The 15790-nt window shown below is 28.3% G+C and overlaps 2 protein-coding genes across 3 annotated transcripts in view; one reads left to right on the top strand and one right to left on the bottom strand.

Annotated features, from left to right (window-relative positions):
* Window positions 1–15790, bottom strand: part of LOC130622105 (uncharacterized) — a 29335-nt gene that overhangs the window by 7734 nt on the left and 5811 nt on the right. The window contains exon 4 of one of the 2 annotated variants that reach the window (XM_057437509.1): window positions 13238–15534. The exons of the other annotated variant lie outside the window; for it this stretch is intronic. Within the exon in view, the coding sequence (XP_057293492.1) occupies window positions 14846–15534 (689 nt within the window). The 3' untranslated portion in view covers window positions 13238–14845. Of the gene's footprint in view, window positions 1–13237; window positions 15535–15790 lie in introns of those variants that run through there. 2 annotated transcript variants of the gene reach the window in all.
* LOC130622111 (orexin receptor type 2-like) lies at window positions 1321–12637 on the top strand. Its single transcript, XM_057437514.1, has 2 exons — window positions 1321–1393; window positions 10939–12637. Exon 2 carries the CDS (start codon window positions 10967–10969, stop codon window positions 12113–12115), a length of 1149 nt encoding a protein of 382 aa, XP_057293497.1. The 5' UTR covers window positions 1321–1393; window positions 10939–10966; the 3' UTR covers window positions 12116–12637.

Here is a 15790-nt window from a genome sequence, read left to right as displayed (position 1 = left end):
CCTGTCTACGTGTTAAAATCGTAACAGTGACAATGTACAAAAGTTGCTCAACAATGTATTATTGAAAATCAAATTTTAAGTAGATAGTTACTGTATTTATTGATCTACTTATTTGCTGACAGTATTTAAGCCCAAGGTACTGGTACAGGTAAGGTAAGAATTGATTACCAGGAAATGTGTAAATTAAATTGAATTGACAATTCCTCTTCTATTAATAATTTACTAGGAAAAGTCACTTACAGAGTTTTGTATGCAATTTTTAGCTAGTTTATTACATAAGACAAGCTGTAACAATAGGACAGCTTTAAAATAAGTAAGTTTTAATTAGAACGTCACACCTTAAGTAAATCACACAGCCATAGCTGTTTGAAATATCATTACATAAAGTTCATTCATCAGTACTTATGTTGTTAACCAAAAAAAAGAGAGAAAATAGATTTCAATATCGAGCCACATGGTTGTAAATATCGTTTATTTGTTTTTTTTTCATATTTCATTGACCATTCTGGAGAGATCAAACACTATCGGTATTTCAGAAATACCACAAGTTGTTCCAGTTGTTGCATGTAACGTTTAAAGAGAGAAAAAATGCACATAGAGTTCCAGTAGGATACATTGGCTGATACAATTGACTTAATAAATGTCCACTTTTAAAAGTTCGATATAAAAAACCCTGAAAAATAAGGTTTCCATTAAACTTTGCAACTGTTGTTTAACTGTTGTTGAGATGGGAAAAAACTTTAAAACAACTACAAAAAGCTCAATCTCTATAACATTTCTTATACAACATCTCTTGCCTTGCTTTGTTGCAAAACATCGCGTAAAATAAAATTGTAACAGCTGCTAAAAAAGATTTTTATTTAAATGGAAAAACGACCTTGAAACAAAAATCTGTTGAAAACCATTTAAATGGTAATATAGCACGCCTATGAACCATACATTTCCAATGTGCTTTAGTTATGAGTAATCTATGAACTCTTCCACGTTCCGAAATATGTTGCCACGCATGTGACCACAGAAAACGTGAGCATGCCAAAAAAGAAAAAAAAACTTTTTTTCAAGAATACTTTAAACCGGTGAATTGCATCTAAAGAAAGCTTTAAATAAAACGTGAAGCTGTATTAAAATGAAACTCATACTTTGCACGATGCATATTTTTTGTACAAAATTAAAATGTCATTATTGATTATAGATTATGAAATAGTACCTATTGTTTTCAAACAAGATTTTTAATTGTTAGTATTATTAATTAATGGCAAACATTCAGTTACCAATGTGCTTAATTAATGTCAATGCTTTATTAATTAAATGTCTGATGTACAAAAGTTCACAAGTGTTCAATACAGCTGGCAGAAACAGAAACAAGAAATTTTTGTCTTTGTGAGTAGTTAAGGTAAGAATGTCCTTCTATAAACGTTATGTATTTTAAATTTGATATATTTTGTGACAGTTAGAAACTAGTGTTCTAAGCTACTTTAATCTATTTTATTTTGGTTTATTTATAAAATTAAGTTATACTTGTTTGTACATTAGCTTTTTTAATGTAACAAGTATTTTTTTAGTCCGTTGATGATTCTAAATCGGTTGATTTTTTGCAACTACTTCCTAGTGATCTATATTTCATTTTTCATAATCTATATTTAATTTTATTCTAAGCACTTCCATCCACACGTGATGTTAGGTCTTATGCAATACCTTTCTTCCAAACTTAGGCTTAATAAAGATAAGACCTTTTTAAAATACAGCTATGACTTGCCTTGACTTGCCTAGATAGTTAAGGTTAGGTTTTAACTATAATTTCTATCATCTAACAGAAATTTATTAATATGACCAGACCTATACTAATCTATACAACTGCCATTTCGTGAATTTTATTTTTCTAATACAATTCAAGTTGCATATCTCTGTGTTAAAATCATATTGGCTTCATTATACATATCTGCTTGGCATTTAGTGTGAGAATTCTATTTTAATGTGTTACACGCACGTCCGGTTGTTTCACATACGAGACATATAGATTGTGAGGTCTTCCCTCTAACGGTGGGGTCAATACTATATACCTGTTCTTAAAACATCTAACTTGGCTTGCACCCAATTTTGGACAGTTATTGTGTTCTTTTTAAGTGCATTGTACTTGTCATCTCCCTCTTTTCATTAATGAGGAAAGTAGAAGTATCCATATACTGTAGTTTTTCCTGTTCTTAATTAACTTTCCTGCACAAAGAAAAACTCAAGAGGTAATGGGACATTGTAACTAAAAAAGGAATTGTTACGTTTTGAGTAGCTATCTCTACATTAATAATATCCGTATTCTGCCTGTACATGACAAAACATCGTGCTACGGAAACACGAAATGCGATGTATAAAGGACAGCTGACCCTGTGTATTTTACACGAATTAACGCGACTATAGTTTTCTTACATTTCGAAAGAAAAAGAAATCGCTGCTGTGGTAATGATGCATCACATTAGACAAACTTCAATTTATTGCATAAAAACACTTGTAGTCACAAGGCTTGCGAAAAGATATATCCAAATCTCGAGGTATCATGATGTTTAATATAGGGGAGTTTGAAATACCTTATATTAAACCGTTACTATATACATAGCTACTTTGAATATGTTTAACCACAACCACATCAGGAAATTTTACTGCCTACTTATTAGTTATCACTAAAATCTTTTGCTTAGTAAAAAATAATACGACTAGACAGGACGCCATTTTAGTTAGTTAGCCTCGCCTTCATGTGAGACAATTTTACCGGTTGAGTAGAATGCAAGTCACGTATCACGTTTTTATTGTTTATAATGTAAACGACCTAATTGCTTAGTGTTTAAATCCGCAACACGTTTTATTTCGTACTTTCGGCAGATTACGGTGGTTTTTCACATACACTACTTGTCCCACAAAATACTATAAATATAAATTTATATGAGTTTTAAATCCACAGAATTTATTTTCTAGAAACCCATATCGACGTACTTTTATTACACGCTTTTTTATAAGAATATGTTTTACAAGAATATGTTTTATAAGAATATGTTTTATAAGAATATGTTTTATAAGAACATGTTTTATAAGAACATGTTTTATAAGAATATGTTTTATAAGAATATTTTCTATAAGAATATTTTCTATAAGAATATGTTTTATAAGAATATGTTTTATAAGAATATGTTTTATAAGAATATGTTTTATAAGAATATGTTTTATAAGAACATGTTTTATAAGAACATGTTTTATAAGAACATGTTTTATAAGAACATGTTTTATAAGAATATGTTTTATAAAAATATGTTTTATAAGAATATGTTTTATAAGAATATGTTTTATAAGAATATGTTTTATAAGAATATGTTTTATAAGAAAATGTTTTATAAGAATATGTTTTATAAGAATATGTTTTATAAGAATATGTTTTATAAGAATATTTTCTATAAGAATATTTTCTATAAGAATATGTTTTATAAGAATATGTTTTATAAGAATATGTTTTATAAGAATATGTTTTATAAGAATATGTTTTATAAGAATATGTTTTATAAGAATATGTTTTATAAGAATATGTTTTATAAGAACATGTTTTATAAGAATATGTTTTATAAGAATATGTTTTATAAGAATATGTTTTATAAGAATATGATTTATAAGAACATGTTTTATAAGAATATGTTTTATAAGAATATGTTTTATAAGAATATGTTTTATAAGAATATGTTTTATAAGAATATGTTTTATAAGAACATGTTTTATAAGAACATGTTTTATAAGAACATGTTTTATAAGAACATGTTTTATAAGAATATGTTTTATAAGAATATGTTTTATAAGAATATGTTTTATAAGAATATGTTTTATAAGAATATTTTTTATAACAATATGTTTTATAAGAACATGTTTTATAAGAACATGTTTTATAAGAACATGTTTTATAAGAATATGTTTTATAAGAATATGTTTTATAAGAATATGTTTTATAAGAATATGTTTTATAAGAATATGTTTTATAAGAATATGTTTTATAAGAATATTTTCTATAAGAATATGTTTTATAAGAATATGTTTTATAAGAATATGTTTTATAAGAATATGTTTTATAAGAATATGTTTTATAAGAATATGTTTTATAAGAATATGTTTTATAAGAATATGTTTTATAAGAACATGTTTTATAAGAATATGTTTTATAAGAATATGTTTTATAAGAATATGTTTTATAAGAATATTTTTTATAAGAACATGTTTTATAAGAACATGTTTTATAAGAACATGTTTTATAAGAACATGTTTTATAAGAACATGTTTTATAAGAACATGTTTTATAAGAATATGTTTTATAAGAATATGTTTTATAAGAATATGTTTTATAAGAATATGTTTTATAAGAATATGTTTTACAAGAATATGTTTTATAAGAATATGTTTTATAAGAATATGTTTTATAAGAATATGTTTTATAAGAATATGTTTTATAAGAATATGTTTTATAAGAATATGTTTTATAAGAATATGTTTTACAAGAATATGTTTTATAAGAATATGTTTTATAAGAATATGTTTTATAAGAATATGTTTTATAAGAATATGTTTTATAAGAATATGTTTTATAAGAATATGTTTTATAAGAATATGTTTTATAAGAATATGTTTTATAAGAATATGTTTTACAAGAATATGTTTTATAAGAATATGTTTTATAAGAATATGTTTTATAAGAATATGTTTTATAAGAATATGTTTTATAAGAATATGTTTTATAAGAATATGTTTTATAAGAATATGTTTTATAAGAATATTTTTTATAAGAACATGTTTTATAAGAACATGTTTTATAAGAATATGTTTTACAAGAATATGTTTTATAAGAACATGTTTTATAAGAATATGTTTTATAAGAATATGTTTTATAAGAATATGTTTTATAAGAATATGTTTTATAAGAATATGTTTTATAAGAATATGTTTTATAAGAATATGTTTTATAAGAATATGTTTTATAAGAATATGTTTTATAAGAATATTTTTTATAAGAACATGTTTTATAAGAATATTTTTTATAAGAACATGTTTTATAAGAACATGTTTTATAAGAATATGTTTTACAAGAATATGTTTTATAAGAACATGTTTTATAAGAATATGTTTTATAAGAATATGTTTTATAAGAATATGTTTTATAAGAATATGTTTTATAAGAATATGTTTTATAAGAATATGTTTTATAAGAATATGTTTTATAAGAATATGTTTTATAAGAATATGTTTTATAAGAATATTTTTTATAAGAACATGTTTTATAAGAATATGTTTTATAAGAATATGTTTTATAAGAATATGTTTTATAAGAATATGTTTTATAAGAATATTTTTTATAAGAACATGTTTTATAAGAACATGTTTTATAAGAATATGTTTTATAAGAATATGTTTTATAAGAATATTTTTTATAAGAACATGTTTTATAAGAACATGTTTTATAAGAATATGTTTTATAAGAATATGTTTTATAAGAATATTTTTTATAACAATACGTTTTATAAGAACATGTTTTATAAGAACATGTTTTATAAGAACATGTTTTATAAGAATATGTTTTATAAGAATATGTTTTATAAGAATATGTTTTATAAGAATATGTTTTATAAGAGTATGTTTTATAAGAATATGTTTTATAAGAATATGTTTTATAAGAATATGTTTTATAAGAATATGTTTTATAAGAAAATGTTTTATAAGAATATGTTTTATAAGAATATGTTTTATAAGAACATGTTTTATAAGAATATGTTTTATAAGAATATGTTTTATAAGAATATGTTTTATAAGAATATGTTTTATAAGAATATGTTTTATAAGAATATGTTTTATAAGAATATATTTTATAAGAACATATTTAATAAGAGTATGTTTTATGAGAATATGTTTTATAAAAAAATCAGCATGTGGGTCCATTAAAATCAAATAGTAAAATAAAAATAACGACCAGTCTCGTTAAAAATATTATAAAATTAATATTATAAAACTAGTCGTTGCCCGTGGAAAAATCGACGGGTCCCCATTCCATCCATTATATTTATCCATTATATTTACCCGTCGCAACAAAGTGGATATAATTATATCGCATTTGATAATCGTGCGCATTTTAAAAATTTCGACGATTATTAAAGAGATATTTAAAAAGCGTGTGGAGGCCAAACAAAATTGCATTTCCATAAAAAATTCTTCTATAAAATGCTTTTCATATATGCCCGCTCTACTTCAACTTTGGAATAACACAAGGAAAGAAAAGGCGACATCCTTAGAAGACCGTTATTGAAGAAGTTACATACAGAGATATGTTTGAATTTGACTAAAACTTGTTTAACAAAGCAATATTTCCTTTGAACATGCTAAGTACTTCATTTGCCAAAGCACATTTCATCAAGGATTATATCTGACATACGATTTTCTTCCATGAAAAATATTATAGCTTGAATTCTTGTGCGCATTCTACAGCTGAATTCATTATAAATGCATTAAAATTTGCCGAAAATGATAAAGATATTATACCAAGGGATAAGACACGAAAAAAATTCTACATAACGCATAATTTTTCATAGCAAAGCAGGTTTGAAAAGAGAACCTACCAGCTTTAGAGCAAACCATTTATTGATAAGCTTGAGAAAGTTTAATTTTGACATCTGACTGCTTATATAATTGCTCGACGTAATTTCTTTATAATGCTATCTCGTATCTCTAAGAAGGTTAAATTTCTTTAATGGTAAAATTATAGTATGTGCAAAAATGTCTTTTTGACTTGCAAAGAGATTCAATTGAGTGGATGTAAAAGGATTCAGCTGACTCATAGGAAATACTCTTTTGAAATTTTTACTCATACATGTTGGCTACACATGTAGATACGTGTGTGTTCTTTTCTCATATTTTGTATATTGGCGTATTTTATCACTTGATGGATTGTCATATATAAATTTTAGTTTGAAGAAAATCTGCTTGGAGTATTGACCGCTTTTGAGAAATTATTTCTATGTGGTGAGAATAATAATTATAATAATTATTATTGAGTTTTCAAATTTCAACTTAAAAGAATGAAAATGGAAATTGTTAGGGGTCAATCAAAGAAAAAAAATAATAAGTGACCTAGTCTGTTTTTAGTCTTCAAAAAAGGGTTCTTTTAAATTGGACTTTCAGAAATGGGCAAAAAAAAAAATTTGAAAACCAGATTGGAAACACCTTTTGGTGTGCTGATGAATAAAAATCGATCCGCCTTCGCAATAACATTCGTTCATACTTTGTATTTTTAAAATATTGTCCTACTCAATACAATAAATTTCTACATAACGCATAATTTTTCATAGCAAAGCAGGTTTAAAAAGAGAACCTACCGGCTTTAGAGTAAGACATTTATTGACAAGCTTGAGAAAGTTTAATTTTGACATCTGACTGCTTATATAATTGCTCGACGTAATTTCTTTATAATGCTATCTATTATCTCTTAAGAAGATTAAATTTCTTTAATGGTAAAATTATAGTATGTGCAAAAATGTCTTTTTGACTTGCAAAGAGATTCAATTGAGTGGATGTAAAAGGATTCAGCTGACTCATAGGAAATACTCTCTTGAAAATTTTACTCATGGATGTCGGCTACACATGTAGATACGTGTGCGTTCTTTTCTCATATTTTGTATATTGGCGTATTTTATCACTTGATGGATTGTTATATATAAAATTTTAGTTTGAAGAAAATCTGCTTGGAGTATTGACAACTTTTGAGAAATTACGTGTATTTGGTGAAAATAATAATTATAATAATTATTTTTGTGTTTTCAAATTTCAACTTAAAAGAATGAAAATGGAAATTGTTAGGGGTCAACCAAAGAAAAAAAATAATAAGTGAGCTAGTTCTGCTTTTAGTCTTCAAAATAGGGCTCTTTTAACATGGTTTCAGAAATAGGCAATAAAAAACCAGATGGGAAACACCTTTTGGTGTGCTGATGAATAAAAATCGATCCGCCTTCGCAATAACATTCGTTCATATAATGTATTTTAAAAATTTTTTCCCACTCGATGCTAATTAGTTATTTAAAGACCTCTTTTGTGTATTGTTAGGCATTCTTATTAAATTTTTACTCCCTCAGATACTTTTCGTCAAGCTCTTCTTTTCGTGCTTTTCTACTTGCATCCTTCTTTTTAAACTTCTTTAGTTTTAAAAATCCTTTTCACAATTTTTTTATCTTCTCGTGAGAAGACAGTAAAGTGCCCTAGACATTTTAAGTTTTTTTGTCTTCGTATGACAACGTTACGTAAAGTTAAATAAACTTTTTTGACAATGTGATTTCCTGATTGGAGAAATTGTTACCGATACACTCTGCCATTAATAAGTGGAAAGAAAATATAAAGTAAAGAAGGAAAAAATATCCAATGAATGAAACTTTTTTAGCATTCGATGGTGTGTAAGAATCTAAACTGTCTCATAAAAAATGCCAGTAATGCATGTTTGTAAAAGTCTGAATTAACTTTATCCAAAGTCGACGTAACAAACGAAGCAATCAAATCTATAGCGTTATGTTTTTTTAAAAGCAATAGAAATTCTAAAATGAGACTTGGATGCTTTAAAAAGTACTTTTTAGGCTTAAAATATGCTTAGGTTATACTCAATGGCAAATAAATATATGCTTAAAAAACACACATGATCTCAAAATATGCTTATTGGAAGAAAATATTGCATTTAAATTTTGAACATCCATAATTACAACTTAAATCTCACTACATACTCGTTAATTCAGACATAAAGAATAAGAATAAAAAGAAAAACATAAAAAACTTCACAACATTTTCTTAGGCTTCACATAGTGCTTAGCATATGCTTAGAAGTACAAAATTTAAGCCTACGGATGCTTATAAATGTCATGCTTTTTTAATAAATATGACGTGTTATGATGTTGGTGGTTGTGGCTGTGAAAGGATAATCTATTTTTTTCAAAATACAACTCATATGGCCCGTCGTATGGCAGTTCAAACTGCACGTTTTTTTCATTAGAATCTAGTTTTAAAGATTATTTAGTTAAGAACATAATAAGAACAATTTAAGCCAGTAGTTTCTTAAAAAATAAGCACGTCTAGCTTTAGCCAAAAATAAAAAAATCTGAAAATGGTTCAAAGATCAAATTAAATTAAGATTTTAGTAAATATGATTCTTTTATTATTATTATTATTAAAATCGATTTTTTTTTAATTTCGATTAAAAGGTAGAAATAAAATTGACAACTTCAGTAACTACTTATTTTAAACGAAATGGGTAATGTAATGTTAATTCTCCGACATTTTGTCCATGTCTCCATATTTTCTTAAAGAAAAATAAAACGTCACAGACAGACGGAATTATTATTGTTATTACGCTGATCAAGAAAATATGCAAAACCATGTGTTTTTGACGAACGGTTACAAAGATACAAGATTTAAAGATGTTTTGATGATCCATCAACCCAACGGCCCTGTTATCAACGTGAGAGATGTTATTTCTACCTACTTCCAAATTACTAGGAGCAAAATTTATAAGTGCAATGTACTGGCTACAATTGTATTTGCGTCGTGACGTAACGTTAAAAAGCTAACAGATTAGTTAACAGATTAGCCTTTGTGGCGATTTCAAGTTTAGCACGACTCGTTTTTGGCCGACAAACAGACAGAATATTATAATAATTTTTACTAATACTTATTTTATCAGAATAATTCTTTAAAAAAGATATATTATTTTAGGTTGTGTCGCTCCTCAGATTAGTCAAAACTTTAGACCATTTTTAAAACTCGCTTGACCAAATGAATGAGAAGGAGAAGTATTAGAAAAAAACAAAATCAAATAGAAGATAACTTAGACGTCAAAAATTCCATCTAACTTCTGTTTAAACTTCACGTTTCTCGTTGCAAAAGAGATTAGTGGCATTCTGCAATACAATCATGTTATAAGTCATTTTGAAGTCAAAAATATGTTAAAATGTCACAGAAATAGGATCCTTTGAGTAGAGCAGCTTCAAGATCGATTATACGCTCAAGTTGATTATAGGCTCAAGTTTTGCAAACAAACACGAAAATTCGCCTTCATCAGAATTTTGACGTTTCTTCAACAGAATGTGTAGTGTTCATCCATACCTAATGCGTGCTTTCCTAAAATTTATTTTTATAATTTAAATCTCTACACTTCGCTACCACTGATTATGTCACGATTGACAACAATTCTACAAAGATTTAAAATCAAAAAAGACAAGTAGGTGGTCTTATAAAAACACCTTCATCGTGACAAACCGTCTAATATCAACACGACTCAGCATTGTTTATTTTCAAGGGTTTTTTATGTCACATATAAATATTTTTATTGTGTTTGTCAATAACATTCGTATCCCTAAGTTATGAATGAATACAATTTTTTTTATGCTATTTTGTTTTTTATTTCTTATATATATTTGTCTTTCTTTTTTATTGACAGTTTAAAACAAAAAGAGGCTTAAATAGAAAGTGTGACAATCAAAATATAATATACGCCACCATGTCTTTTTGTAGCGTTAGGAGCTGATCCTTCCAATGGCAGAAGTTATATTAACGAAACAATAATCTTAGCACACATGGTATACAAATCAAAAGAATTTATCTACAGCATTAGTATTTATGGAGTTATAACATATAAATAAATATATAAATATAATAATCTATGATGTATAGGTAGATATTCACATAAGAGCTCTGTTTATTAGGTTTTAGTGGATGTGTAAGAAACAAGACAAAGAGTAGCACTATATGACCACCTTGGTCAATGTGTTTTTTAACATTTTTACTCTATACATACATCATGGTGGATAGACCAACTATCCATACATTATTGATGGCAAGCTAAGGACATCTTCGATCTTTCCACAAGGTATAACATTACTTTATTCTCTGTTATAGATTCACTGGTTAAAAAATTTATTGATCGATGGCTAACACAACCATAGCCGAAGACAGTGATAAAGCTGGCATCACAATCACTATTATATTTTCTATCTACTACGGTATTGTATTCCTGAGTGGGTTTATTGGTAATGTATTGATAATGGTAGCTGTATTTAAGTTCAAACACATGAAAAGTGTTGTGAATGGATTTCTAGCTAACCTAGCATTAGCTGACATTTTATTTATTTTGTTTTCGTTATTTGACGGGTTAACTTTTCTGTTTGATGAGTGGAGATTCGGAGATGCAGTATGTCGAATTCAAAGCACTTTTGTTGAAATTGCATACACGATATCAGTTTTGACACTTGTTGCAGTCGCTGTAGAAAGATACGTTTCCATATGTTATCCGTACAAACGAAAACGTACGTTTAAACAAAGTTTATATATATCTGCTGGGTTGTGGCTCATCGCTTTTATATTTTGCTCTCCCTTGTTTTACGGCTATTCCGTACGATTAGAGGAGCCATCCGGACAAATAAATAAAAACAAGAAAAGAATATGCGCAAATGATAACTGGTCGAACAAATCTCGCCTCGTTTTCTACATCATCCATTCTGTATTGATTTATTTACTTCCATTGACTGTCATGTGTATATCGCATTACAAAATATCGAAAGTTCTCATCAGACAGAAAATGGTTCGGTCAAGTACATACAGTTCAGAAAGCAAACAAGAGATAATCTCTACAAGTAATGGCGATATTAACGAGAATAAAAGCAGCCGCACGTCGGTTAACAAGATAGACAGTAATAACGCTTTGTCGACTATACAAAGAAAGCGACAACGAACTGTAAACAGAAGAGCAAATATTATTAAACTGCTTATAGTTGTGACTGCGATATTTTTCACGCTATGGTCGCCATTTATTTTTATTCGGCTGTTACTTTATTTCAAGGTTCATATTCATCAGATGATTTGGAGAGCTTCTCAGCTCCTTATACTCGCTAATACAGCAGTGAATTGTGTTATATATGCACTGATTAGTCCAGCGTTCAAAAAAGCTTTTAAGTGCTTATTTACCTGCGGTGCAAAAAGCAACTCGATGTTAACGATGAATTACAGTATATCGAGGAGTGTAGAATTTTCAGAATCGATGAGAAAGCACACGACAATAGCTCAACCTGTACCGTAAGGAAGAATTCAATTGGTGAAAAAAATTAGATTGATCAGAAGGTTGGAAAAACTGCTTCGAAAGAAATTGTTGTTATAACAAACGTAAGCTCGTAAAACATTACTTTGTGCTGGCTCGTAAATACGGTAAAACCGCGATGATTTGGTAACATCGTTAAAACTATATTGGATTGTAAAGCAAAGCAACACTTTGTTACAGTTAAAAATATGTTATTTTTAACTTTTGCAAATTACTGGTTGGATAGCATCAATTTAAAAAAGTGGCTTCATTTGCAATTTTTTAGAAAACTTATAACATTTTGGATAGAATAACTTTCACTTACTTGACCTATTACCTTACTTACAGAAACAAACAGAATAAATATATGACGACAATTGAGATATGGAAGGATGCAATTTGACATATAAGTGACATAACACATCTTATTTATATGTGACAGGTTTGTGTAGCTTAATATCTTTTAATTTGTAAGTTAATAACATTGAGTACATGACTAATAAAATGAATACACGATCACCACAAGCAGGCCTATTTTTATCACATGTTACAAAGCGATGTCCTCTGTTGCAAACATATTTTTTTGTTTATAAGTACGTAAAAATTAGAAAGCAGGATGGGATATGCTTATGCGCAAAACACAATCAGGCTTAGAGTATCCTTACGTATGCTTATTTGAGAAAGAGTTTAGAACTTAAATGACTTCTGAATACGATGAAATGGTCAGGTTTTTGCGATATTTTAAGTTTCCGAAACACACTGACACACAAACATGGTACACAATAAAGTAATGTGAAAGAAATACCCAAAAAATGGAAGTCCTGAACATTTAAGTGTGTAAAAAAGGGTAAGCACTGCAAAGCAATATTTTAATCACTACAAACGGTGACAGAAAATGTTGGCACATGAACGCAACAGGGTAGTAATTTAAGCTATTTCTATATTTATACAATTTGAACTTGTCACTGTTCACTAATCAATGTTCACAGCTGATTTAGGACGTAGAATACTGTTATTTGGGTAAATCCAATGAGACTGACACCATTGTGCAACTGTGTTAAAAAATCACCAAATAACTTACGCTACAAGCAAAAGAAAGACAATACATAATACATGTGAAGAATATGTAAGCAAACCATTTATTCAGCCAAAAGCTACTAATACAAGATATGAGTATACAAAAGTATTCATAAATAAAGCGCCTAAAGTTAAATGTTTTAAATTTATATGCAGTATATGTAATTAAGAACAGACATACATTTTATACAATTGATTTCTTTAAACAAAAGGGGAAGTTTGTTTGCTTGAGAAAGGAATATTTTATTGCAGTTAGGGGTACCACACCCAAATAATCAAGTATATCAGTTGCAAGTAATAAGTGCTGGATTAGAAAGTTTTATAATAAATGAAAAAAAAAACCGCGGTGGTTCAGCGAAAAGACGCGGTATATATATCTTGATGTTAGTCAATTTCGAGGGCAAGAAGTTTTGCGAAATTAGGATGAAAAATGTTAAACAGGGTACGCTTAGAAATTTTTTGCTTGTTTCGCAAAAAAAAAAAAAAAAATCTCGCGAATTTCCTTTTTGACTGAATCGCAAAATTGAGCTTCCAAAAAACCTACATGAAAGTAAATATGAGGCATTTAATAATTCCAAGATATAGATGTCTATCTTAATATCCAGATGCGATTAATCCACACAGTCTCGTGTATTCTATAAAAATTTCTTCATGGTTGCCACTCTTTTTATCGAGTCAAATTTGAGTCCTTTAATGAGGATTATAAGCTTTTTTGAGAAGATGACGGTACTTTAATAAAAATTGAGGAAATTTTCCTACGACACAAGTAAAGAAGAAATTATTTCGGTAACAATGTAGTACTTCTTTAAAAAACCGTATAGGTTTTTATAAAAGGTATTGAGGAGATTGGAGTAGAAAGTTGCAAAATCTACTTTTGAAGGAGACTTAAGAAGACTTTTCAAAATTGAGGAGGATTGATGAGAATCGAGGAAGCGTGGTGGCCCTCATTTTATGAATAACGCGATTCGCGAAAATTTCTGCTCGCGAAAATTTCTGACATTATTAAAAAAAACACGTTAAAAATGTCAAAGTATGAAATTTCTCGTGAAATTATTTTATAAAAATTTAAAATTGTGTAGTTTAAGGTAGCCACCAAAATTGAAATTCGATGTGATCATGAGAAATAATAGTTTGGTTTTATAAAATTAAAGAAAAAAGGTATTTTTAAAAATATATTGAGGAGGAAATTGTTTTCCAGAAGTTATAAGAAGCCACCTTGTTTAGGAAAGTCGAGAATGAAAAGTTATAAGAAAGAAGGAAATTCATTCTAAGAGCAACACAACACAAATATAACTTTTTAAAAAATTAAAAAAAAAATCACACGGTCATTTATACTTCAGAATAAGTAGAACAGTAGCGGGACGCGATTTGTTCAAAACAGACAGACAAGGTAAAAACGTAAAAGTTAAAATGAAAACAGGAAGCATTAACTGGCTCATCGCTAATTAAGCATTTAATTTGTTTTGAAAGTTCCAAAGTAGATAAGATATCTTATTTGATCTAATTTTATAAATTACTAGCTATTTTTAATTCAACTGTAACAATAAATTCATCAATAAATAGTACGGAATAAAAACATTGAAAACTTCATAAAAGACTACACAAGTTTTCAAAATAACGTGATCTGCTACAAATCTGGTCTTTCCAGCAACTTTGTTATTTAAATAGAGAAAAGCGATAATCTTCCGGTACCGATTCTAACAAGTCTTTCTCTTCCAGCCACTTCCTACTAAACAAATCTGCAAAGTATCTTTGTCCGCTGTCGCATAAGCAGGTGACAATAGTGTGTCCCGGACCTAGTTGTTTGGCTGCTTCCACAGCTGCAGCTACGTTTAAACCCGATGAAGAACCAACAAAAAAACCCTCTTCGTGAAGCAATCTAAAAGTCCATTCCACTGCCATTTTATCGGTGATATGAAACGCTTGATCCACAGGACTTCCGTTCACGTTGTTAGTAACACGACCTTGTCCGATGCCCTGCGTGATTGATCCGTCTCCGGTTCGTTCGAGCTCACCGGTCGTGAAATATTTGTAAAGAACGCTACCTTCCGGATCGGCTAAAAATGCTTTAATGGAGGGATTTTGTTCTTTTAAAAACATTCCCGATCCGCTTAATGTTCCACCTGTCCCTGTACCAAAAATAACACAGTCCACCTTGCCATTGGTTTGTTCCCAAATCTCCGGACCTGTAGTTTCGTAATGAGCTCTCCTATTGGCTAGATTGTCAAATTGGTCTGTCCAAACTGAATTCTCGGTTTCTTGAGCATAAGCCATAGCCAGCTTATTGAAGTTTAGAGGACTAGAAAATGGCGCGCGAGGGACAGCTCTAACATCTGCTCCCAAGGCTACAAGAGTAATTTATATATTTTCTATTTATGTTAAATATATATACTTATTGGATTACATAAAGATGTAATTATCAGTCCTTATTTAAAATAAAATTGCAAACTAAAACGGTGTTACAGTACTGGAGGAGATTTTGATGCCAAAACCGGAAAGTGCGGACAAAATGGATTGTGTATCGCTCACATGATTGTGCAACCATACACATATAAGAGGGTTTTTTGGAATCATTCAAATATTGAAATCACTTTCTACTAA

The sequence above is a fragment of the Hydractinia symbiolongicarpus genome, chromosome 12, assembly GCF_029227915.1.
Source record: "Hydractinia symbiolongicarpus strain clone_291-10 chromosome 12, HSymV2.1, whole genome shotgun sequence".
Taxonomy (NCBI): domain Eukaryota; kingdom Metazoa; phylum Cnidaria; class Hydrozoa; order Anthoathecata; family Hydractiniidae; genus Hydractinia; species Hydractinia symbiolongicarpus.
Note: the sequence above shows the minus strand (reverse complement) of the source record. Positions and strands in the feature narration are given on the sequence as shown.